The 25558-nt window shown below is 39.2% G+C and overlaps 1 protein-coding gene across 4 annotated transcripts in view; it reads left to right on the top strand.

Annotated features, from left to right (window-relative positions):
• Positions 1-25558, top strand: part of ARHGAP26 (Rho GTPase activating protein 26) — a 724944-nt gene that overhangs the window by 329385 nt on the left and 370001 nt on the right. For all 4 annotated transcript variants that reach the window (XM_077473114.1, XM_077473113.1, XM_077473112.1 and 1 more), the window contains one exon: positions 9069-9134. In XM_077473114.1, the coding sequence (XP_077329240.1) occupies positions 9069-9134 (66 nt within the window). The remainder of the gene's footprint in view (positions 1-9068; positions 9135-25558) is intronic.

Below are 25558 nucleotides of genomic sequence, written 5' to 3'. Positions count from 1 at the left end.
AACTCCATGCCAAAGAGGGTTAAGGCAGTGCTGGAAAATAATGGTGGCCACACAAAATATTGACACGTTGGGCCCAATTTGGACATTTTCACTTTGGGGTGTACTCACTTTTGTTGCCAACGATTTAGACATGAATGGCTGTGCATTATTTTGAGGGGGCAGCAAATTTACACTGTTATACAAGCTGTACACTCACTACTTTACTTTGTAGCATACTGTCATTTCTTCAGTGTCACACGAAAAGATATAATAAAAAAATAAATAAACACATATATATATATATAGTGGGGCAACAAAGTATTTAGTGAACCACCAATTGTGCAAGTTCTTCCACTTAAAAAGATGAGGCCTGCAATTATCATAGGTATACCTCAACTATGAGACAAAATGTGGAAACAAATCCAGACAGACAATCACATTGTCTGATTTTTGAAAGAATTTATTGGCAAATTATGGTGGAAAATAAGTATTTTGTCAATATCAAAGCTTCATCTCAATACTCAATACATCTAGAGGAGATCTGCATTGAGGAATGGACCAACATACCAGCAACAGTGTGTGACAACCTTGTAAAGACTTACAGAAAACGTTTGACCTCTGTCATTGCCAGCAAAGGATATATTACAAAGTATTGAGATGAAGCTTTGATATTGACAAAATACTTATTTTCCACCATAAGTTGCAAATAAATTCTTTCAAAAATCAGACAATGTGATTGTCTGTCTGGATTTGTTTCCACATTTTGTCTCATAGTTGTGGTATACCTATGATAATTGCAAGCCTCTCATCTTTTTAAGTGGAAGAACTTGCACAATGCGATTGGTGGTTCACTAAATACTTTGTTGCCCCACTAATATATATATATATATATATATATATATATATATAATATATTATAATGTTGGGAGATCTGGTAGCACCATTAGAGGAGTATACATTCTAATGCAGCAATATTTTTCTGGCTCAGTAGGTTACACAATCATAGGGAAGACTGCTGACTTAAAGGTTGTCCAGAAGGAGAGCAAACCACAAAAGGTCATTGCTAAAAAGCTGGCTGTTCACAGAGTGCTGTATCCAGGCATATTAATGGGAAGTTGAGTGGAAGGAAAAAGGGTGGTAAAAAAAGGTGCACAAGCAACAGGGATAACCACAGCCTTGAGAGGATTGTGAAGCAAAAGTCATTCAAGAATTTGTGGGAGATTCACAAGGAGTGGACTATGGCTGGTGTCAGTGCTTCAAGAAGCACCACACAGACGTACCCAGGACATCGGCTACAATGGTCACATTCCTTATGTCAAGCCACTCCTGAACCAGAGACAACGTCAGAAGCGCCTTACCTGGGCTAAGGAGAAAAAGGACTAGACTGTTGCTCAGTGGTCCAAAGTCCTCTTTTCAAATGAAAGTACAATTTGCATTTAATTTGGAAATTGAGGTCCCAGAGTCTGAAGGGAGAGTGGAGAGGCACAGAATCCAAGTTTCATGAGGTCCAGTGTGACGTTTGCACCGTCACTGATGATTTGGGGAGCCATGTAATCTGCTTGTGTTGGTCCACTGTGTTTTATGAAGTCCAAAGCCCTATACCAGGAAATTCTAGAGCAGTTGATGCTTTCCTCTGCTGACCAGCTTTATGGAGATGCTGATTTAATTTTCCAGCAGGAATTGGCTCCTGCCCACACTGCCAAATGTACCAGTACCTGGTTTAAAAATCCTTTTTTATATTGGTCTTGTGTAGTATTCTAATTTTCTAAGATACAGAATTTTGGGTTTTCACTATAATCTATCTAAGCTATAATCAAAATTAAAAGAAAGAAATGCTTTAAATATATCACTCTGTGTGTAATGAATCTATATTATATGTGAGTTTCACTTTTTGAACTGAATTACTGAAATAAATTAACTTTCTGATGATATTCTACATTTTTGAGATACACCTGTATGTATGCACAATGCATTCCTGAAGGGGAACTAAGAAATTTGGTTATTAGGGGAATTCTTTCCGTCAGTGTCCCACACAGCAGTAATTGCTTAACCACTTGAAGACCAAGCTTTTTTTTCTTGCACTTTTTGTTTGCAAGTTTAAATCTGTATTGTTTGCTAGAAAATAAATTATAACCACCAAACATACTTTTTTTTTTTTTTTTTTGCAGAGTCCCCAGAAAAAAAATTGACGATTGTTGCAATTTTCTTATGTCACATGACATTTGTGCAGGTTTTGCAAATACAGTTTTTTTGGAAAAAAATATTACACTTTAATGAATTAAAAAACAAAACACTATATATACCCCAATTTGTTTGTAAAATGTGAAAGATGTTACGAAGAGTAAATGGATACCTAAAATGTCACGCTTTAAAATTGCACATGTGACCCATACTATGGTACTTAAAAATATCTATGGGTGAATTTTTTTTTTTTTCCAGGTCATCTGTTCATATTTCAATGTTTTTATTGAAAGTAAGAAAATACAAACAGTAGGAAATGTCACATAAAAGGACACATACATTTCTCAGGTATTCATAGCAATAAGAACACATTAAAGCGGGAGTCCGCCTTGAGTCCGCGTTTTTTTTGTTTTTTTTTTAAAAGCCAGCAGCTACAAATACTGCAGCTGCTGACTTTTAAAATAGTGACACTTACCTGTCCAGCGCGCCCGCGATGTCGGCACCTGAAGCCGATCTCTCGATCGTCTCTCGGGTGCTGCCGCCGCCATCTTGGGTATGGGAATCAGGAAGTGGATTAGTTCATTTCCCGGTTCCCTACTGCGCATGCGCAAATCGCGCTGCGCAATAAGTATGGACCCGCTGCCTCTGGGATCTGTGTGTTTCCCAGCAGGCAGCGGGGGACTTTCCGAAAGGGGCGTAATATACGCCCCTTTCCGCAGAGAGCTATCCCGGAAGTGGGTGCAGATACCTGTACTGTACAGGTACCTGCACCCCCCTCCCCCCTGAAAGGTGCCAATTGTGGCGCCGGAGGGGGGGAGGATTCCAATGAGCTGAAGGTCCACTTTAGGGTGGACCTCCACCTTAATGATACTTAAAAGAACAATCAAAACAACCATCAGCTATAGATCACTTAATACCAGAGAGCCCTCTTGTAGACACCCTAAGGCTGGGTTCACACAGTGCAATTCCAGACATCGCATGTGATGTGCACAGGCATTGATGTGCACATCACATGCAATGTCTGTGTGATGCAAATTCAACCATACAGTTTGTATGGCTGAAATTGCATCGCATTCACACAAAACGGTGCGGGACTCTCTTTTTTTCATCCGCACTGGAGTTTGTGAACACCCATGCGATCTGATTCCTGTCTGATTTCACAGTTCGCACTGCGATCTGTGAACCAATTTGGGGGTGTCATTAACTTTACATTAACACAGCGGTTCGCAGAGAGCAGTGTGAACTGCCTGCGAGTGAGATGCGATATGGGAATCTGCACAGGAATCTCGCTGGTTCCTGCCTCACACCAGTATGAACCAAGCCAAAGGTATAAGAACGGTGAACAGTCATCCATGAAAAGGTTGATAGATACTAACTAGATCCACGATGAACCAAAGTAGCATCATGTGCTGTGCAGGTAAGTTACAGAGGAGATCTAGCACTAGAATTATTGCTCTCTCTCTCAAACGTTCATGGCAACACCTCACATGTGTGGTGCGAATACTGTTTACATATGCGTGTGCGACTTATGTATGCACTCGTTTCTGCACCCGAGCAGGGAGGGATGTGGGTGCTTTCAAAAAAAGTTTTTCTTATTTATTTTACTTTTTTATTTTTACTGTGCCTTTTAATTTTTTTTTTTTTCTTTTGATCCTTTTATATTACAAGGAATGCAAACATCCCTTGTACTAGAAACAAGGATGACAAGTCCTTTTTATGGAGAGATCTGGGGTCAAAAAGACCTCAAATCTCTCCTTTACCTTTTAAAAGCAAAAGATCTTTTGCTTTAAGAAAAAAAATAAAGTTTACTTTCACCCTGGCCAAGGTCATTGAGTTGACCAAAGATGATCTACTCTTTGATCGCCTCTGGGACTAGCCGGCCACACCGTTGGATCGGTCCTCTGGCTTGCCGGTTAGAACAGTACGCCCAAGGAGCATCAGTGAGCAGCATGAGGGGTAGGACATCCCCTCCCACTGCTTCTGAAAGAGTTTCAGCCACTCACGAGCCATTTGAAATGGTTTCAAATAAGAAAGTCAGCCTCTGGCTGGAGAAAAAAGGCCAGGGTCATAACCGTGGTAAACCACTTGAAGGCCACAACGTATATATACATATTGTGGTCTTGAAGTGGTTAATTGAGGATTCAAGCCCTTTATACTTTAACTGCTTACCAACCAGCCGCTGTCATTATATTTTGTCAAGGTGGCATGTTCCCGCAAATCGCCATAGTTTTAGGTCCGCTTAGGAACTCGCAATTATGGGCGCGTGCTCCCATTAGCCAGTGGGGGAGCCAATCAGCAGGTTCAGTAGACTCTACGTCCGTCAGCCAACCGCAATCTCTCCTCGCAGTGACAGAACGAGGATCTGCCTGTGTAAACAAGGAAGATCTCAGTTCTGACAGGGGAGATCACACAGATCCTGTCTTTTTGCTCAGCAGGAAGATGGATCTGTGTATTTCTCCAGGTAGCCCATTCCCCATACAGTTATAAAACACATTTACTCCTTGATTGCCCCTGATGTTAACCCCTTCCCTGTCTGTCATTAGTACAATAAAAGTGCATATTGTTAGTTCTGATTACTGTAATAATGTCACTGGTTCCCAAAAAAGTGTAAAAAATGTCAGGTGTCCGATCTGTCCACTGCAATGTTGCAGTCCCGCTAAAAATCACTGATTGCCGCTATTACTAGTAAAAATAAAAAATTAGAAATGCCATAAATCTATCCCTTATTTTGTAGACGCAATAACTTTTGCGCAAATCAATCAATATACCAAAAATATGTAGCAGAATACATATTGGCCCAAGCTGATGAATTCATTTTTTTTTTTTTTCAAAATTGTTTTTTTTTTTTTTTTTGATAATGGCACAAATGATAAAAACTGCAGAGGTGATCTAATCCCACCAAAAGAAAGCTCTATTTATGGGAGAAACAAGGATATCAATTTTGTCTGGTTACTGTGTCGCACGGCCACACAATGGTTAGTTAATTTGACGCAGTGCTGTATCGCAAAAAATGGCCTGTTCAGGAAGTGGGTAAATCCTATTGGGGCTGAAGTGGATCAAAGTACATATGTCGGCATTGCTGGTTTGTTCCAGTGAAGCTTCAGATTAATTTACTATTGAAATCCAACTGACAATTATATTTTATGATTATGAAATACCTAGCAGTGATTTAGTGTCTGTGGCTATTTATTTTCCTAGGATTCCATCCTTGTGATTTATGATGTGATACTGTACTATGTCAGCACAATGTAGACGCATTAGGATTTACTGAGCCGAAACCAAAATATGAGTGCAACGCAAGTATTTGTAACAGTTTATTTGTGTAATGCAGTATAAACCAGTTACTGTAAATGATTCAATATACCCACTGAATAACCATAAAGAACAATTACAGGCAGCAAATGAAAGCAATCAATGAGCTATTAATGTGACCAGGCAAACACCGCAAATGTCTTACAATCGGAAAGCTCACTTGATTTACTTCCTCCTTCTAACAGGTTCACTAGGAGTGTACTTCCTGAAAGTCCCTCTCTCCTGCTCCTCATCAGTCACATTGTTTTGCATGGCAGTGTTGAATCTAATTGAGGGCTTTAAGAAACTTTTACTGCAATTTTGTACTTTTAAATAGTTTTTACAGAAGACTTTCCTGCATGTGAGATTAAGCAAGGAGCTTTGAGCATAGATGGTCTGTATCACAAACCAGGGCCCCTCTATAATCAGATTGCCAACAAAAAGGAACTCCGTTGTCATGATGTACAATAAAGGATTTGATCCATATCTTGAAAACCAGACTAAAAAGTCTACATTTTCCTAAGGAAAAAATCTTTAATCAATATAGAAGCATAAAACCTAAGCTAATATTATCTAGGTGGACATAAACAGATTGAACCCCATGATCTAAAATGTATTTGATCTTAACTTTATGCACTATGCAGAACTTGTACATGAGACAGTAGTAGTGTAACTAACCTAGTCCCAAAATACCAACCAAGCCGCTCCTTTCAGTCATCCCAAGACCTCCTGCTCTCTAGCTCCCTTGTCACCTCCTCCCATGCTCGCCTCCAGGATTTCTCCAGAGCTTCTCCCATCCTTTGGAACTCCATACCCCAATCTGTCCGACTGTCCCCTAATTTATCCATCTTTAGACGATCCCTGAAAACCCTTTTCTTCAAAGAAGCCTATCCTGCTTCTAACTAACACTGTTTTACTTCCTCCATCAGCTCATCCTCCCACAGCTATTACCTTTTTTATCAATTGTCCCTTCCTTTTTAGATTGTAAGCTCTAACGAGCAGGGCCCTCTGATTCCTCTTGTTCCAAATTGTAATGTAACTGTAATGTCTGCCCTCATGTTGTAAAACACTGAGCAAACTGTTGGCGCTATATAAAACCTGTATAATAATAGTGTACATATGAAGACATACTCCTATACAGTTCTTGTATGGCAACCATTCAGTACCCAAGTGGATAATCTGCATAAGCGTCATCTCGGGTATGATTATTGGCAGGCCTATAATGACTAACCTGTACTATAATCTGGTATTGTACTGGTGCTTTAAATTCTTAGTAATATAAATTGTTCTTTACAAATCTTTTGCAAGCTTCAGCACTACTATAAAGTTGAATGTGCACAGATGGCAAAGACATGAACAAATATTTCAAGACAGGCAGGTGTCTGTTTATATTATATCCAGTCATTTAGAATAAAATCAGAATTAAATAAAGAGGGAGCAAAGTCCCCACCGCAGAACTGCTTAACAGAGTCTTATCATTTATTAGCTTGACTGTTTCAGATCTCACTTTCAGGATGTAAGCTGAATGCCTTTAGGGTATCATAATTTTGCACAAAATAAATATTTTATCTTCCTCTAATAAATTCCCAGACGCGACTATCACTTTGCAGCTTTTCAGTATAATAGAGGTCGGTTATGGAAAGTAATAAGATCCTATTGATATTCCACTGGGATGAATACATTTGGCCATATGTAGTTATTACAGTCTCACATACTTTTCTTTTTTTTTTTTATGAAAATGACTACGAGAAGAAGCTTTTTTTTGTCATTGAAAAAGCACAAAGGGTTTGTTACTACTTGACATTTAATTTGTTGTGCTACTGACAATAGTTGAAATTGTACTCATTGAGAACATACTTGGATTTCTAAAATTTGCTAAATCTTTTTGTATACTAATAATTATAAAATAATTCATAAATACTAGTATTAGGCAGGGGTACTAACTGCACAACAAATATGTGGAAAGTATGCGAAAGAGAAAATAACTGCATACCGCTTGAACTTGTCCCTAATGGCTTTTATAAAATATATATTTACGTAATACTGCTTTTTTAAGTATTAGCTACTTGCAATGCTTTTATTATAAGAAAATGTATTTGTGTTACTAAACCCACAACAGTAAAATCAGTCTATAAATGCAGTAAACCAGTGATGGCGAACCTTGGCACTCCAGATGTATTGAAACTACATTTCCCATGATGCTCAACTACACTGCAGAGTGCAAGAGCATCATGGGAAATGTAGTTCCAAAACATCTGGGGTGCCAAGGTTCGCCATCACTGCAGTAAACCATGCTTGTTATACTTACTGTGGAACCTAAGGGGTTAATCCTCTGCATTGTGTAAAAAGGCTGCTTGATCCTGTATGCACAGATCCTTCTCTTCTTCCACTGAGTCCAAAACATATCCGGATAAGACAGTTACTGGAGTCAGGCTGCACATGCTCAGTTTGGTGTGTATTGCTAGAGCATTTTTTTTTCTTGGGAGAGTGCGTGTAATCAGCACAGGGCCAATAGGCACTATCCAGACAGAGTTCAGGGGTCCTGAATTCTGAAAGGACAGCTCAGTGCAGTATAAAAACTCCTCCTACAACTCTTTAACCAGGAACTGATAGAAGTCATAAGACTGCTATATACTGCTGATGAGAAAAGGTATTTAACAGTTTAGAGTTTCTAAAATAATTGCATTTTAATGTTCTGTGTACTGTGGGAGACCAGATATAGTGAATATATGCTCCTAGGTTTAGTAACACTTTAAAGGATTTAAAATGTTGGGGAGATCTCTCAATGTGTCACACAGTTTTCCAAAGATGCTATTTTTGGGAAGTATTGCTGCTGCCATGCACAATCACATGTTACTATAGACTATCATTTTCTAAAGATTACTAATTATCACTTTTAAATGTTAGACCAGACTGCCATTATGGGCATTTTAGAAATGCCATGGTGGCAAGTTTTGTCATTCTTTTGGTTTGAATGCTCCCAGTTGACGTGGAGTTCCGCTTAAAAAATAAATAAATAAATAAAATTTAGCAGCTACAAATCCTACAGCTGCTGACTTCTAATAATTGGACACTTACCTGTGCCAGAGTCCACCAATGCGGGGCACCCGCTGCGCGTGCGCGAGTGGCGCCTCAAACCATGATTGGCCGTGCAATCATCTGGGACCTGTGACATGTCCCAGATGATTGACAAGAGGGAGGGGGCAGAGCTGATCTCCCTTCCTGCGCTGGCTGAAGTGATGTCGAGCCCAGGCACTGAAGGAGGCCGACTACGAGGGACCCTCTAGCAACAGGAATTTAGAGGTAAGTAAAAAAAAAGAAAAAAAAAAGTCTCCGAATTTTTTTTTTTTACATTTTCTTAATGCACATACATTACTTTTTTTTTTTTTTGGGGGGGGGAACTCTACTTTATGGGCACGTTTACGTTTTTTGCATTATGTTGTGTTTGTTAATAGATAAGTTCATCTTTGGGAGCATGTTACACTTTACACCCATTTTCTCATGACAGGTTCCTTTTTAAAATATTTATTTTTTCATAAATGTAACTGAAATATGTATAATATTTTTTGCCCATTTGCAAGTCACACATGTTAACCTATATGTATTTTCTTCCCTAGCTGCCCAGCTGGACAATATTGGCTTTAGCATTATCCGGAAGTGTATCCAAGCAGTGGAAACAAGAGGTAAGGAAGAGTAAGGTGCAATAAAGCTTAGGTGAATTTGATTATCGCAATCAAGACTAAGCAGCTGGTGCTTCTCATGTGCCTAGGAAATGGTTATGATAAATCATCAATGGATAATGTCTGCAAACATTTACAAGTTTTGCGAAAATATGATTTTTCCTACTCTGACTACACTGAGTTGCACTTTCATTACAGCTTCCTAAATTAACTTTCATTTTTTTTTTGTTGAAAATAATCCAATTATATTACCAGTTCCTAGCTTTATTTATTTTTCTTTTTTTTGACTGATGGTACAGCTAAGCATACATGGGCTACTGTCAGACAGGTTAGGACAGTAAGACATAATTTGATTACAAGTTTACAAACTGTAAAAGCAATATTAATGGACTACGTGCTCTGCAGGGTCCTGCTTGAATCAGTCATGGATGTTTGTACTTTATTTTATTCATTTGACTTGTGTATCCATAAATCGTGCATGTTGGGATGCCAACAATCTAATAATGGCCCACAGGGCGCACAAATGTGAAGCATTTGGAAAACCCTCTGGGTTATTTTGGATGAGTACTGTAAAGCACGTGTAGCTAAGAACATGATTTGCGCTGTGCTAGAACATGGAGAGTTCTCAAAGATGGGTATAGTTAATATCCCCAGTAAGGGACAAAGAAAACTGCTTAGCGTACTTTTACATTAAACAATAGTCCTATTAAATGTTTCACAGTCAGATGTATAGGATTCTCAAGAGCATGGTTGGGGACCCCTACGGAGTGAAATCACCACAACTTAAATTCAAGTGAAATTAAAGTGATAGTAAACCCTCAGTACTTTAACCACCTCAGTACTGGGCACTTCCGCCCCCTTCCTTCCCAGACCATGTTCAGCTTTCAGTGTTTTCATGCTTTGAATGACAATTACTCAGTCATGCTACACTGTACCCAAATTAGATTTATCATTTTGTTCAGACAAATAGAGCTTTTTTTTTTTTGGTGGTATTAAATCACCAGCTTTTTTATTTTGTTGCCATATAAGCAAATAAAGAGCGAACATTTAGCAAAAAACAATATTTTCTACTTTGTTTTAAAAGAAATCCAATAAAATCTAATTTCATCATACATTTAAAATCATTATATTAACAAGTTATTTCTCAGACATGGAAAGGGTACTGATGGGGAAGGATAAGGCTGTACTGATGGTCACAGATAAGATGGCAATGATGGGCCCTGCTGGGTGGCATGGGTGGGTGACACGGATGGGTGGCACTGATGGGCACTGGTAGGTGACACTGAAGGGCACTGATAGGTAGCACTGTTGAGGCACTGATTGTGGGCACTGATAGGTGGCACTATGGGCACTAATGGGTGGCACTGGTAGGCAGCATGGTTGCCTATTGTTAGATGAAACTGGCAGGGGGCACAGGTGATCTGGTGGCAGCTCACCGTGATCGGGACTAATGTCCCTCTCACAGCTGCCGGTGATCTTTTTTTTCTACTCGTGCTGTCAGCGTGAGGAGAAAAAGTTAGCCGATTACCGGCTCTGTTAACATAAGCTGTCATTGCCTGATAGCTGATCACGTGGTAAGGGGTCGGGATCGACCCCTTACTCTGATCTGTGATCCAGAGAGTCTCATATACTCGCTGATCACAGAGTGCACCGAGCGCCCTGCAAGGGGAAATAAGGCATGGGTGACATCAATAGACGTTGTCCTGGCAAAGCAAGTCCACGCTGTAGCTGTCATTCGGCTATAGCACAAAGCTGTAGGGGTTAAGGTTGCATGTTTTGAGTTAAAGAGGAGGTCTAGGGCTAGAATTATCTACCAATCACGGCGATAATTCACGTGTGGTTTGAACACCGTTTTTATATGTGGGCGCTATTTTTACACTGTTCTTTAAAAAAAAAAATATATAAACATCCCTTCTAATATAAAAAAGCATGACAGGATCAAAAAGACCTCAGATCTCATATTTACACTAAAATGCAATAATAAAAAAAAAATTGCTTTAAGAACTATGGGCACATTGACATCGCTTCCACCCTGCAATGGTATGGAGTTGGGTGGGGACCAGATTCCCCTCACTTGTCACCATACCACGCCAGGGAGAGGAACCATTTGCTTCCACCGATACCAATGGCTTTGGTAAGCAGCAGAGGGCACCAGAGAGCGGCGGGAGGGGCGACTCTCCCACCACCAATAAAAGTGATCTTGCAGTGTATCCGCTGCAGAGACCACTTTTATCTGAAACCAGACCGCTTACTGAAGAAGAGGATACCGGGGGTTATGGCAGTTAGCTGTTGCCATAACAACGATATCCCTCTTCAAAATGCCAGCGTATATCGGCGTGAGCCAGTCTGGAAGTGGTTAACGCAGGGTTAGATTATAAAAAAAAATATCCCAAGCTTGGAACATCTCACTGTTCAATCCATCATCTGGAAAGGGCACAACTGCAAACCTACTAAAACATGGCCGTCCACCTAAACTTACAAGCCAGGCAAGGAGAGCATTACTTAGAGAAGCAACCAAGAGGCCCATGGTAACTCTGGAGGAGCCGCAGAGATCCACAGCTCAGGTGGGAGAACCTGTCCACCGGACAACTATTAGTTGTGCACTCCACAAATCTGGCCTTTATGGAAGAGTGGCAAGAAGAAGGCCATAAGAAGTACCGTTTACAGTTGGCGAGAAGCCATGAGGGGGGGGGCACGGCAAACGTGGAAGAAGGTGCTCTGGTCAGATGAGACCAAAATTGAACTTTGTGACCTAAAAGCAAAACAATATGTGTGGCACAATACTAACAATGCACTGTGCACAATGCAATGTGTTGTAAGGGGCATTGTTTGTGGACAGCAATTGGTGTGCCTCTGGATTTGCTAATTGGTGATGTGCTAACATACCACTGATTGTATAGGTGGGTGGGCAGCTTGGGTACTGATTTATGGGTGAAATTTGTCGCCTGTAGAAAAACTATCTGCGCCTTCAGTTCCCACCATAGTTTGCTACGTTTGTTAGGGGAGCAGAGACCACAGACATTGTATAAAATTACCTTAAATAATCAGTGTTCAACTGTTGCAAAAACCAACCAACTGTTGGAAAAACTGCAGGCCGAGGCCCGGGGGCACCCCCGATGTGGGGGACCCGCCAGAACTGAGCCTGTTATGCCAAATGGGATCAATACCCATATGTTGGGGGGCCTACGTGGGGGTCGTGGGCCAGCATGGAGGCAAGCACAAAAAAGGGCAAAGTGAGGGGGGGGGTCTGCTCCACACTCTAGAAAAGTGTCTTGGGGCACCGGGTGTCCAAGCGTGGGTGCCGAGGTGGGGGGGGGGGTTTCACGGGGTTAGGTGGGGTCCAGGCTAAAGGGTACGAATTTAGCTGCCCCTGTTTAGTTTAGGAGCCCCCGGATCCTGGTTTGTGTTCCGCCGGCGTTGGGACATGTCCTGAGCTGTTTTCAGGGTCGCCGGTGCGCTGTTATATGTGCTGCGGTGGGAGCGGAGCAGGGAACAGACACGTCCTCACAGCTTCATGTCCAGGCCAAGCCCCAACTGTCTCTCTCTTATTTATCTTTTAATCCTTGCCTGCAGTTTTAGCTGGTGACATGACCACTGTCCTGGGTTTTCTGTTTACATAGTTAGGCTGGCCATATATTATACAATTTTCATGTTCAGTTTCCTTTAGATTTACCTTCAACTGTAGTGCAAGGGCCTGCCTGATTGCATACAAATTGAATGTGTTTAGACTTGGCCTCGTATTATATGGTTTCGGTAAATCTAAAGGAAAATTGTATAAGAAAATTGTTTAATGTATGGATCATTCTTAGTCAAGTTGAAAAAAGACAAGCCTATCTAGTTTAACCAGCCCCTTTTTACAACAAAAACTGATGGAGTTCTTGACTCCATCAAAAACTCTCTTGATAGTACATTCCACATTTCCGTGCCTCTTACTGTGAAGAAACCTTTCTGTATGTGCAGAGTTAATCTCTTTTATTCCTTAAATAAAGAGTATCCCCTTGTCCTTTGTAATGAACGTAAAGGAAATAATTATATCAGATTCACTATATGTTCCATTTATGCATGTTGATCATTTCACCCCTTATTGCCTCTTCTCAAGAGAAAGAAAAAAACAGTTTAGCTAGTCTATCCACCTAGCCTAGGCCCTCCATGCCTCTTACCCATTTAGCTGCCCTTCTCTGCACTTTCTCCCGTTCCTCAATATCCTTATTGTGAACTGGAGCCCAAAACTGAAATAAATATTCCTGATTAGGTCTTAATAATGATTTTTACAGAGGCAAAATTATGTTTCCCTCTCTTCCTGACTGACCCAAATCCTTTTCTGCCGTTGACTCCCCCAGTTGTACTCCTAAAATGTGTGATGCTTGCATGTTTTTTGCCCCCAATTGTATATCTTTACGGGGGGCAGTAAAACCAGCCAGTTGAGTAGCAGTTTTATGGCCAGCTAAATCCTTACATACAGCCTGAGGGAGCTGTTCACATACCGTAGTCATGGTGCCTTGTGCCGCAGCAAATTTAACATGGCATGTTGAGTAGGCAGGCAGAATTGGTTAAATTCACACTTGTTCATTCTCTGAGATGTGATCAACGGTGGAATGCTTTTCAGAGTTCATTTAAGCGATTGCTATCAAGCGTGTAGGAGGCAAATCTATTGCCTCATTATTGCTTTTTTCCCCCCCAAATGGCTATTTTTAATGGGACTACTGCGCCACAATGGTTTTGGCATGGCCCCGTTAACCTGACTGGGCAACAGTCAGGTTAATGGGCCATGCCAAAACCATTGTTGTTTTGCCAAAAAATATAAACTTGGCACTCTTCAAATTGATCTTCATGATTGTTTTCCCTATACATATGTGCATTCCAGTGAAATAGATTCAATTTGGATATTTCAGGAAATAATATAGTTTAAACTATATTCCTTCTTTTCATTTTGTGACTTAATTTCCTTTGTATTTTGCTATTAGGGTTCAAAGGGTACACGCAATACATCTGCTAAAATTATCAAATCTACTTTAGTCTCCTTAAAAAAAAATCTTCTTTGCTAGGAAATTTATGTAATGCTTTTGTTTCTATTAATAATTTTAGGTTGCTAAGATAATGTTTCCTTCAGCAGTCCAATATTTATGCCTAGTATCTGATATTTTTCATACTTCTGTAGTATAAATTATATTGAATTAAGTGAAACATTTTTTTTCATCCTGTCATCCAGTGAGATAAGAAGTGGATATTTTATCTTCCTAACCTTTTCATAAGCTTTCTCTACTGCCTTGGTTTTTTTATGTCTTTAACAAAAATATTTCAACTTAACTTCTTGCTTTTTCAGTACTGTATTTCTCTTTTGAAACATCATTTCTACTAAGGCAACATTTATCTAGTTTATATACTGTGTATCCCTTAAAGTGGAACAACACTTTATCTGAGAACCACAAACCAAAAGCGATATTTAATTAATTTTTAATATTCAAAGCAAACTCACCCTTCCATTGATGTCTCTATGCTTTTATTTTGCTGAAAAATGACTTTGAAAAACATCCCCCACCATTTCTGCCTACTGCGATCTTGAGTTAGGGCAGATGATTTGTGTAGCAATTACTTCCTGGATTCCATCTACCCTTAGCTCAGGCATTCAGTTAGGAGGGTATTCTTAATTGAGAGAGCCCCTCTTCCCCTCCTGAAGACTGCTGGGATGCCTAAGCATGAAAACTGGGAAGTCACTAAAGAAATTTAAATACAATAGACGTTCCTATCTACTTAATAATGCTAGCAGCATAACGTTTCTAAATAGTCAATGTGGAATGAGAAGGTGGAGTTCCACTTTAAATTGCCACGCTAAGATATATTTGACAAATTACCCCATATTGCTGGTTATTATTTTTATTCTAACTATGCTGGATTTTTTTTACTTGGGGGAAAAAAACTGATTATACCATTACCATCGTCACAATTGCCAATTTTTACATTTTTTTTGATCTCCCTGGTCTGAGTGAGGGAACATAGTTCCTTTCCACATCTCCTCACGACTCACAAAGAACTACACATCAAAAGGATGTTGGTTTCCTAAGTGGGTGTCACTGGCGCAGGTCCGTGGGGGGTGTCAAAGATGGGTATCTTGTCTTCTGTCACCGTCCCGATCCCGATAACCTCATAACAGTTTGTCTGGGTGCAAGCAGCTGAGTATAGACTTTTTGTATTGCGACTTCTACTGTTTTTGGACTGGGGGTTTGTTTATGCCCAAATCTTTGTTTACAACATGTTCCTTTTACAGTGCTGCTGATCTGGTGGTCTGAATTTCTGTACCTGCATTTAATTACTTGCTTTTATTTTCCAGTGCTGCTCATTTAGGGTCTTTGTTTCTTCACCCGTCTTTATTTGCAAAACTTTTTTCTGCTGATTTCTGCTCTCGTGCACTTCATTATTGCATATACAGTAATAGCTGCATATCTGGGGTGTGATTCATTCCATTCAATATTTTTTTCCTAAATGTACTCCTAGTAAAACATGGTATATATATATTTAAATTACTATCACCTTAACAAGAGCTCCTGCCTGGCATACAAATGGCTATGAGTTCTGGATAAGTGTTTTTCCAGGAAATAATAAAAAAAAAAAATAATTCATTTAGAAATACAAATATTTGATTTTTACCTTTTTTTTTTTTTTTTTAATGAGCTTTTAACCACAAAGTGGTTGTAAACCTTTACAAACCACTTTGACCTACATGTAAGCCTAGATTAAGGCTTACCTGTAGGTCCAAGAAATATTTCCTTAACCTATATGGTTTAGAAGATATTTACCTGAAGACAGCCACTGCTGTCTATGGCGCATGCGCCGTAGACATCAGCGCGCAGGCGCACTGGGTAAGTCGCAGATGTCGGCGATATTCCGCGAGTGTCGGCTCCCGTGCGCATGCGCCTCCCAGCACCGGAGCAGCGAGATCCACCAAGAAGATTGACGCTCAGAACTACAGGGGACAGCGGTGACTTCGCTGGCTCCTGTGTCAGGTAAGTGACACATAATGGACTACTATGCGGTGCATAGTAGTCCATTATGTTTTACCTTTGCAGGGAATCAAAGAGGAAGTAAACCCATTAGGGTTTACTTCCTCTTTAAGCCCCGGACCATTTTGCTGGCTTAAGACCAGAGCACTTTTTGCGATTCGGCACTGCGACTCTTTAACTGACAATTGCGCGGCCGTGCAATGTGGCTCCCAAACAAAATTGACAAAAAAGAGCAACAATTTTGAAAAAAAAACACTTTATTTTTTACTTTTTGCTATAATAAATATCCCCCAAAAATATATAAAATAACTTTTTTTCCTCAGTTTAGGCCAATACGTATTCTTCTATATATTTTTGGTAAAAAAAAAAGGCAATTAATGATTGGTTGGCACAAAAGTTATAGTGTTTACAAAATAGGGGATAGTTTTATGGCATTTTTATTAATAATTTAATTTTTTTACTAGTAATGGCGTCGATCAGCGATTTTTATTGTGACTGTGACATTATGGAGGACACATCGGACATTTTTTACACATTATTGGGACCACACAAATGCACTGATTCCTGTGTAAATAACACTGGCAGTGAAGGGATTAACCAGGAGGTGGCAGTGTATGAAGTTAAGTGTGTCCTAGGGGTGTGTTTATAACTGTGGGGGGTGTGGCTGTGATTTACAGAACACTGATCTCTGCTCAAATCACAGGGAGCAGAGATCAGTGTCACTTGTTGCTAGGCAGAACAGGGAGATGCTGTTTACATCGGCATCTCCCCGTTCTCCCTCCCCGTGAGACGATCGTGGGTATCCTCGCGGCGATTGAGTCCACGGGACCCGCGGTCGGACTCACGGTGGTCTCGACCGGCACGCTGGCGTGCACGCAATGGCACGGGGACAATTTTAAACAAATGTACCTGTACGCCAATTTGCCTGCCTCTGCCATTCTGCCGACATACATCATCGTGCGCTGGTCGGGAAGCGGTTAAAGCTCAGCTTTTGATAGCTTTTAAAATAAAAGGGACAGCCTTGAGCTTGAAGCCCTCTGTATCCCAAATAGGAGCTCTAACTGTTTACACTATAGCATCACTTTTTAGGCGTATGGCGATTTAGATATTGATATATTAAAGACCCCAAATGAGCAGTACTTGAAAATAAAAAGTAAATAAGTACAAGCACTTAAATTCAGACCCCAGATCAGCAGCATTGGCAATCACTACACACCTGCATTGAATCGTCTTCTGGATAGTAATTTAAATGTATGGAAAGTTAGATGATTGGTAGGATAGGTGGGGCTGATGAACAGTGGATGGAGCAGGGCAGATATACAGTGGATGTCAAAAGTCTACACACCCCTGTTAAAATATCAGATTTCTGTGATGTAAAAAATAAAATAAAAAATAAAGAGGCAAAGATAAATCATTTCAGAACTTTTTCCACCTTTTATGTGACCTATAAACTGTACAACTCAGTTGAACAACAAACTGAAATCTTTTAGGTGAAGGGAAGTAAAAAAAAATAATAATAATAATAATATGGTTGCATAAGTGTGCACACCCTTAAACTAATACTTTGTTGAAGCACCTTTTGATTTTATTACAGCACTCCAAATCTGTCAGATTGCAAGAGCAACTCATGTGCACAGCCCTCTTCAGATCACCCCACAGATTTTCAATCAGATTTAGGTCTGGGCTCTGGCTGGGCCATTCCAAAACTTTAATGTTTTTCTGGTGAAGCCATTCCTTTGTTGATTTGGATGTATGCTTAGGGTCATTGTCATGCTGAAAGATGAAGTTCCTCTTCACGTTTTGCTTTCCAACAGAAGCATGGAGGTTTTGTGTCAGTATTGACTGGTATTTGGAACTGTTCATAATGCCTTCTACCTTGACTAAGACCCCTGTTCCAGCTGAAGAAAAACAGCCCAAAAGCATGATGCTGCCACCACCATGCTTTAGACATATGAAGAATACAGCGATTGTTGTCACATGTACCACACAGCCAGTACTTGCCAGATATTCTTGCAGCTCCTTTAATGTTTCTGTAGGGCTCCTGGCAGCCTCCCTGACCAGTTTTCTTCTTGTCTTTTCATCAATTTTGGAGGGGGTGTCCAGTTATTGGTAATGTAACTTTTGTGCCATATTTTCTCTACTTGATGATCACTGTCTTCACTGTGTTCTATGGTATATCTAATGCCTTGTAAATTCTTTTGTACCCTTCTGATTAATACATTTTAACAATGAGATCCCTCTGATGCTTTGGAAGCTCTCTGCGGACCATGGCTTTTGCTGTAGGATGTGCCTAAGAAAATGTCAGGAAAGACCTACTTTATTTAGGGTTACTCAGAGGCACTTTAAATGATGGCAGGTGTGTACTGACTCATATTCAACATGAGTCTGAATGTGGTTGCTTAATTCTGAACACAGCTACATCCCCAGTTATTAGAGGGTGTGCACACTTGTGCAACCACATTATTTTTAATTTTTTTTAATTTTTACTTCCTCCCCCTCAAAGATTTCAATTTGTTTTTCATTTGAGTTGTACAATTTATATGTCACATTAATCACTTGACCACTGGGCACTTGAACTCCCTTCCGAACCAGACCAATTTTCAGCTTTCGGTGTATACACTTAACCTTCTAGCCAGGATAGTGAGTAATTGACAATCCCCTAGATTTTCCTAAATCTTTGAGAAGAACACTCAAAATGAACGATGTGTCTTAAACCATTAGTATCAGGAATATTCTATGATGATAGCTGTTATATACACAGTACAGTTGGTGGTTTACAGTATGCTTTGCTCTATAGCCAAAGCAGCTGCTACAGGTCGCAGGAGGCCCCCTCAAACTGTTTTTCATGCTCCTCCACGATACAAATTTTGAAAAGCCATTAAAACGCCAGCCTGAAAGGCTTGTATGCAAAAACATGTCAGAATAATCTCAGTTTTGGAAACCGCAAATCTCAAATCAAGAATACAATTACAGCAAATATGAAAGTGTATCAGTAAGTTCTTCAAAACATTGTGTTTATTAATTGATTGATTGTACTTGCAGGTATAGACATTCATTATCGAAATCCAGGCATAGATTTCAGCTATAATCATACACTTCCCTGCAGCCATGTGAAGTGTTGTCCGCTTGCACTGTAGATAGTTAGGAAAATCCCCACTTTGCTCATCCGATGGGCACAGACACTCGGCCCCTAATCAAAGAATAATATTGACAAGCTTCAATCTGAGCCTATTCATAATACAAATTTGGCCTCCGTCAGCCTGAGGGAATATCGCAACAGTATCCGAGTCAATATAAAATGCTGCTCAGAGTGGTAGATAAATACTTTGGCCATCCTGTTAAAGTGTGGTGTGTGGATGTGTCAGCTCATTCCAGTGGAACAACCATGATCATGTCCATTGCAATCCTGGATGAAAACTTCAGTAACAAGGGCACAAGATTGTGATCAAGCAACATTAGACCATATATCATGACTTCCAAACAATGCCAGTTGCAGGCAGTGTGTACCCACTGAAGCTTTTCCGATGTAACTACGATATAACGTATGAAATATGCTGTGGGGTGGCCAGTTTCTGTCTTAGGCTGTTTTCACACTGATGCGAATTGGATGTGCATCCAATTTGCATGACAGGAGAATGTGGCACATCCCAGAGGCAGGCTCGGGGCTCACTGGAAAAGGGTCCTGTGCATTTTTGGATCCGTTTCAAGGCCAAATTCAGATTTGCACCTGAAACAGAGAGCAGGGACACACCAGACCCCCTTCTCTGCCCTGCAGCCGCAGCTAGTGTGAACCCAGCCTTAGTGTTTTCTCCAAGAATTATGGTTTTTATACTTCTTTTAGTGATGGAAAAGGTATAGTAGATCCTAATCTCTGCCTGTCTCATCCAATCTTCAGTCAGGGATAGGACCTACAGAGCTGATCAGTACTCTAGATGAGTCAAGTAGCTATAGTTCTGGGGAGATAGGTATGCTGCTGTTAGAGGCAAGATAAGCATCTGGAGTTTTCCTGATACTTCTAAGTATTGAATAAACTTCAACATTACTAAACAAGTCCAGTTAAATGTGACTATTGTATATATCTAGAGTTGATAGATTTACTGTTGGAGGGATAGATATGCAGTTGCTTGGGTTGATATGTGAAGAATATTGTTTTGAGGGGGTATATACTACTGTAAAGGTGATCTATTGACAAGGAGGAAGATAAAGTGTGTGCGTGCATGCACGTCCTGCTTTTCCTTCATGCAAGCATCTTTCAATTAGTTAAAGCACACAGCAAATAGAGTTTAAAACTGACCAAAGGAGCAATTTTTTTGTAAGACTTATTTTTTTACCAGTCTAGACTCTTCTTGTTCACTTCAGGAAGTTAAAATTCTAATTTTATTAGTTGCTCTAGACATTATAGTCTTCTGTATTTTTTTTTATTTTTTTTAATCAGGCCAAGTATTAGTTAAAAAATAGGGCTATACCATGTTATATTATTACAGTACCTACCTAATATGCAACATTGTCAAATTCATGCCATCTTGATCGACTTATATAATGCTGGGGAAATGTATGTCAGTGTGCCGATATAGAGAACATTATGCTACACTTATCTGCCTCATGTGCCGCGCAATCGTTGTCATCCTAAGGTATTTTTTTTCTTTACTGGTTTTCAATCCCATGAATGACAGAAGACTGTTAGGAAGATACAACCATTATAATCTGTCTATACTACAAAATGTCAAAATCTATGAAGAATGAATTTGACTTGACACTGTAACAATGATGTGCACAAATAATGACAGTGAATACATTTCATTAGTCTGCTGCAATTGACAGCCATAGTCAAGACATACAGTATATGAGCAATTAAAGGTCTTAAACCGCTTGACTTTTTTTTTAAAGTCATTTGTGACTATTGAAGTGGATAGTTGCTATTGTTCTTGTAATTTACATCTACTAGTTCAGAGGGATTCTGTTGCGATCAGGCTTTTACCACTTGTTCCTAAGGTGTGCTGTTCCTTGAATCAATAGCAGTTAGATGCAACATAGGTATTTCTTGGTAACATTCTGCCATCAGTTAGGAGAACCCTGTAGTAACTTGTGTGTAAATAGATGCATTTAACAGTGCCAGTAAATATTAAGTGAAATTACCTGCTTCATATGCTTTGGTGATATTGCAGTTGTAATATCTTGTGTGTTGTATTCTACCATATGTTTGACAGTGGGGTTTTTTTTTTTTTTTTCATTTGCTCATTGTCAAATGCTCTTGTGAGGAGCTTTGTACTGTAGATATAGAAAAAAGGAAAAGAACTGCGCAATCCCTAATATTTCATATTAGGATATAGATATCTCAACTAAAACAGTGAAGCATAAAGGTGCTCAGTATTGCATGAAAATACCATAAACACCAAAATTAAATGCATTGATTACATACAATAGTGAATATATGTATAATGTCACCCATTAGTGTAAACAAAACCCTATTATCATAAACACTAAATCTCAGTAATACTGGTGCCCAAAAAGGGCATACAGAAAGAAACCTTCAGAAAAAAAGACATGAATCACATGGATAGTTGATGTGGCAACATTATAAAGTCCTTGTGAATAAAAATGAACAAAACACCACGTGTCCAAAGTGACTGTCCAATCTTTAAAACATATGTTGACGTGAAGCAAATTGAGGTGCACCACCACCATACGGATAACAATGGCTCCTTACCAGATGCTCCAGTAAGGAGCGCTTGTCTTAAGAATCAGGTCAGGGTGTGCGTCAATCTCGAATCATCCAAGACAGAACCCCTTAGAGCGAGACTCGAATGTGTTCCAACAGAAAGGCAAATGGTCCACCATAGGAAGAAAGAACACTCCAGATAGTGTAAAACCATTTATTAAAAGTAAAAGTAAAAAGAAGTACACTTACAGGAGTAATTTAACATAGGGCATATCATCAATGGAAAAGCGTCGGCCGATCGCGAACTCCAAAAGATATCCTGTTCTGCTGTAGTTCTATTGAGGCAAAACCATAGCGTGTCACGCCACCCATACTGTAGATATGTTTAACCACTTTATCTTTTACATCTGTATACACTTTATGGACCGGAGGATTTTTTCACAGTTTTGCTATAAGCGTGTTCACTCTGTGTTGATTTTGTTTGCTATATTTTGTTGATATATATAGAAAAAAACATGTTGTTATAGTATGGGAGGGTAAAGCCCTGCCTATATATTATACTTCAATACAGGGCACTTTTACCCCCTTCCTGCTCAGCTTTCAGTGCAGTCACTCTTTGAATGACAATTGCACTGTCATGCTTGTACCCAAAGACATTTTTTAGCATTTTTAACTAAAGCTTTCTTTTGGTATTTAGGTATTAAACCACTTTTTTTTAATTTATTTTTTATTTGCTAAATAAACTAGAGAGTCCACAAACTAGGGTATACAGCGGGTAAAATAAGTATTGAACATTAATTATTTTTCTAGGTAAATATATTTCTAAAGGTGCTATTGATATGAAATTTTCACTATATGTTTGTAACAACCCATGCAATCCATATATATAAAGAAACCAAAACAAATACTTTCAGAAATGAAGTTATGTGTAATAAAAAAAATTCTGACAGAGTGTGGCCAAACTTGTGTTGCATACACACGGTCCCGCAAAGTTGTCAGAAAATCCAATCATTCAGAGCGAGGTGACAATTCGTACGTCAGGACTATAAAGAGGCTAGTAGCCAAGAGCTTTTGTCTCGTAATTTATTCTGAGCATGCGTGGCACTTTGTTCATCGGAATTGACTACACACGATCAGAATTTAAATGATTGGATTTTGTTGTCGGAAAATTTTAGAACAAGATCTCAAACTGTGTGTTGGAAATTCCGATGGAAAAAGTCCAATGAAGCCCACGATCGTAATTTCTGACAACACAGTCCGATCGAACGTTTTCTGTCAGAAAGTCCGACCGTGTGTACAGGGCATAACAGTCTTCAAATTTTGAAGGTTCAGTGGGCCTCTTCTATGAACTCTGATCTTTTTAGTTCTTTCTATAGATTTTCTAATGAATTCAAGTCAGGTGATTGGCTTGGCCATTCTAGCAGTTTTATATATTTTTTTCAAGCCATTTGAGAGTTTCCTTGGCTTTGTGTTTGGGATCATTGTCTTTTTGAAATGTCCACCCTTGTTTCATCTTCTTCATCCTGGTAGATGGCAGTAGATTTTTATCATGAATGTCTTGATATGTTTTTAAATTCATCCTTCCTCTAATAATATGAAGTTTTTCAGTACCGTATGCTGAAAAACAGCCCCACACTATGGTTTTCCAACCTCCACACTTCACTGTTCGTATGTGGGGGTGTTTTTGGGGTGATGTGCAGTGCCATTTGACCTCCAAACATGGGGTTGTATTATGGCATCTAAAGAGTTAAATTTTGTTCACATCAGACTATTTTCCCAGTATTTCACAAGCATGTCTAAATGTTGAGCAGCAAACTTTAACCACTTCAGTACACGGCATTTTCACCCCCCTCCTACCCAGGCCAAATTTCAGCTTTCAGCCCTGTAACATTTTGAATGATAATTGCGCAGTCATGCAACACTGCACCCAAATCAAATGTTTATCATCTTTTCCCCCACAAATAGAGCTTTCTTTTGGTGGTATTTGATCATCTCTGTGGTTTTTATTTTTTGCTCTATAAAGAAGAAATTAATGACAATTTTGAAAAAAACACAATATTTTTTACTATTGCTTTAATAAATATCCCAATAAAAAAAAAAAGTTTTTTTTTCTTCCTCAGTTTAGGTCAATATGTATTCTTCATATATTTGGTAAAAAAAAAACGCAATAAGTGTATATTGATATTGGTTTGTGCAAAAGTTATAGCACCTACAAAATTGGGGATAGATTTATGGCATTTTTTTTTTACTAGTAATGGCAGCGATCTGTGATTTGTATTGTGACTGTGACATTGCGGCAGACAGATCAGACACCTTTGACAATATTTTGCGACCAGTGACACTATTTTTTGTAGCAATGCAGAATTGTGTGGTGAGTGTGCATACAGGCCATGGCGGTTGAGTGTATTACTTATTATTTTCTTTGGAACAATTGTACATGCTAATTCCAGTTTTTTTCTGAAGCTCTCCAAAAGTGGTTCTTGGCTTTTGGACAACTTTTCACTCTTCTGTCAGAACTCTTGCGAGAAGCACCTGGTATGTGCCGGTCTATGATGAAATGATGTTCTTTCCACTTCCAGATTATGGCCCCAACCGTGCTCACTGGAACATTCAGAAATTTAGAAATCCTTCTGTAACCAATGCCATCCAATATGTTTTGCAATAACAAGGTTGTGAAGATCTTAAGAGAGCTCTTTGCTTTTATCCATCCTGAAATGTTTGTGTGACACCTTGGTAATGAGACACCTTTTTTTATAGCCCATCAGTTGAGATTGCACCAGCTGATATTTGCACTGAGGGGCAGGATTGCTTTCTAATTACTGAAAGATTTCAGCTGGTGTCTTGGCTTTCCATGTCTTTTTTGCACCTCCCTTTCTTCATGTGTTCAATACTTTTTCCCTGTGTCATTCCATTGTAATACACATAACTTAATTTCTGAACGTATTTGTTTTGGTTTCTTTATATGTATGGATTGAATGGGCTGTTACTGACGTGGTAAAAATGTAATGTCAATAGCACTTATAGCAATAAATGTACCTACAAAAATGGTGACGTGTTCAATACTTATTTCATCTGCGGTATAACTGAAAATTGATCAGTCCTGATGTAGTGATTTCTTGAGACCCTTAAATGCCAGCACAGTACAAACACAGTACAAGGTATCTAGTAACATGTTGGGTTTTTGAAGATGTAATTTTTTGTCATCGTTTTTTGGAAAATGAAAAGGTTAAAAAAAAAAAAAAAAGTTCACAATTTAGTTTTTTTTTACATACAGTATGACGTCATCATATAACTGGTTTGCCAGCAATTAGTGACACTGACTGGTGGCAGTACGAAAAACATGTTTTTTCTTTCCTTTTTTTTTATTTTATTTATTTATTTATTTTTCAACAGTAACACTCTGTGACCAAAGCAATATTGTGTTCCCATTGTAACATTGTACTTCTCTGGGGAAGTGATCAGGATTTTTTTTATTTATTTTTTATTTTTTTACACATTATGATTGCTTTAAGCAGTGAATTGCATGCTATAAGTAACTTTACTAATTTACTAAATCAAACTGATCCATTCAATTTGTTTTGTTATTAGCTGTGATTGGCCAAAGCTATTCACATGGTACAGATGGGCTGTGATTTGCCCTGCTTGTTCCATGTGATCACATTGATCAATCACAGCTAGCAACACAATTGTACACAATGGATGGCATGAAAGGAAGCCGTCCATTGTTTACAGCAAGCTGGTACACTGATCAGTCATCGGCTGTGTCTGGT

The sequence above is a fragment of the Lithobates pipiens genome, unplaced genomic scaffold, assembly GCF_037356315.1.
Source record: "Lithobates pipiens isolate NorthernLeopardFrog02 unplaced genomic scaffold, aLitPip1_a1.2 Scaffold_8, whole genome shotgun sequence".
Classification (NCBI taxonomy): domain Eukaryota; kingdom Metazoa; phylum Chordata; class Amphibia; order Anura; family Ranidae; genus Lithobates; species Lithobates pipiens.
This window is presented reverse-complemented; position numbering and strand designations above follow the sequence as displayed.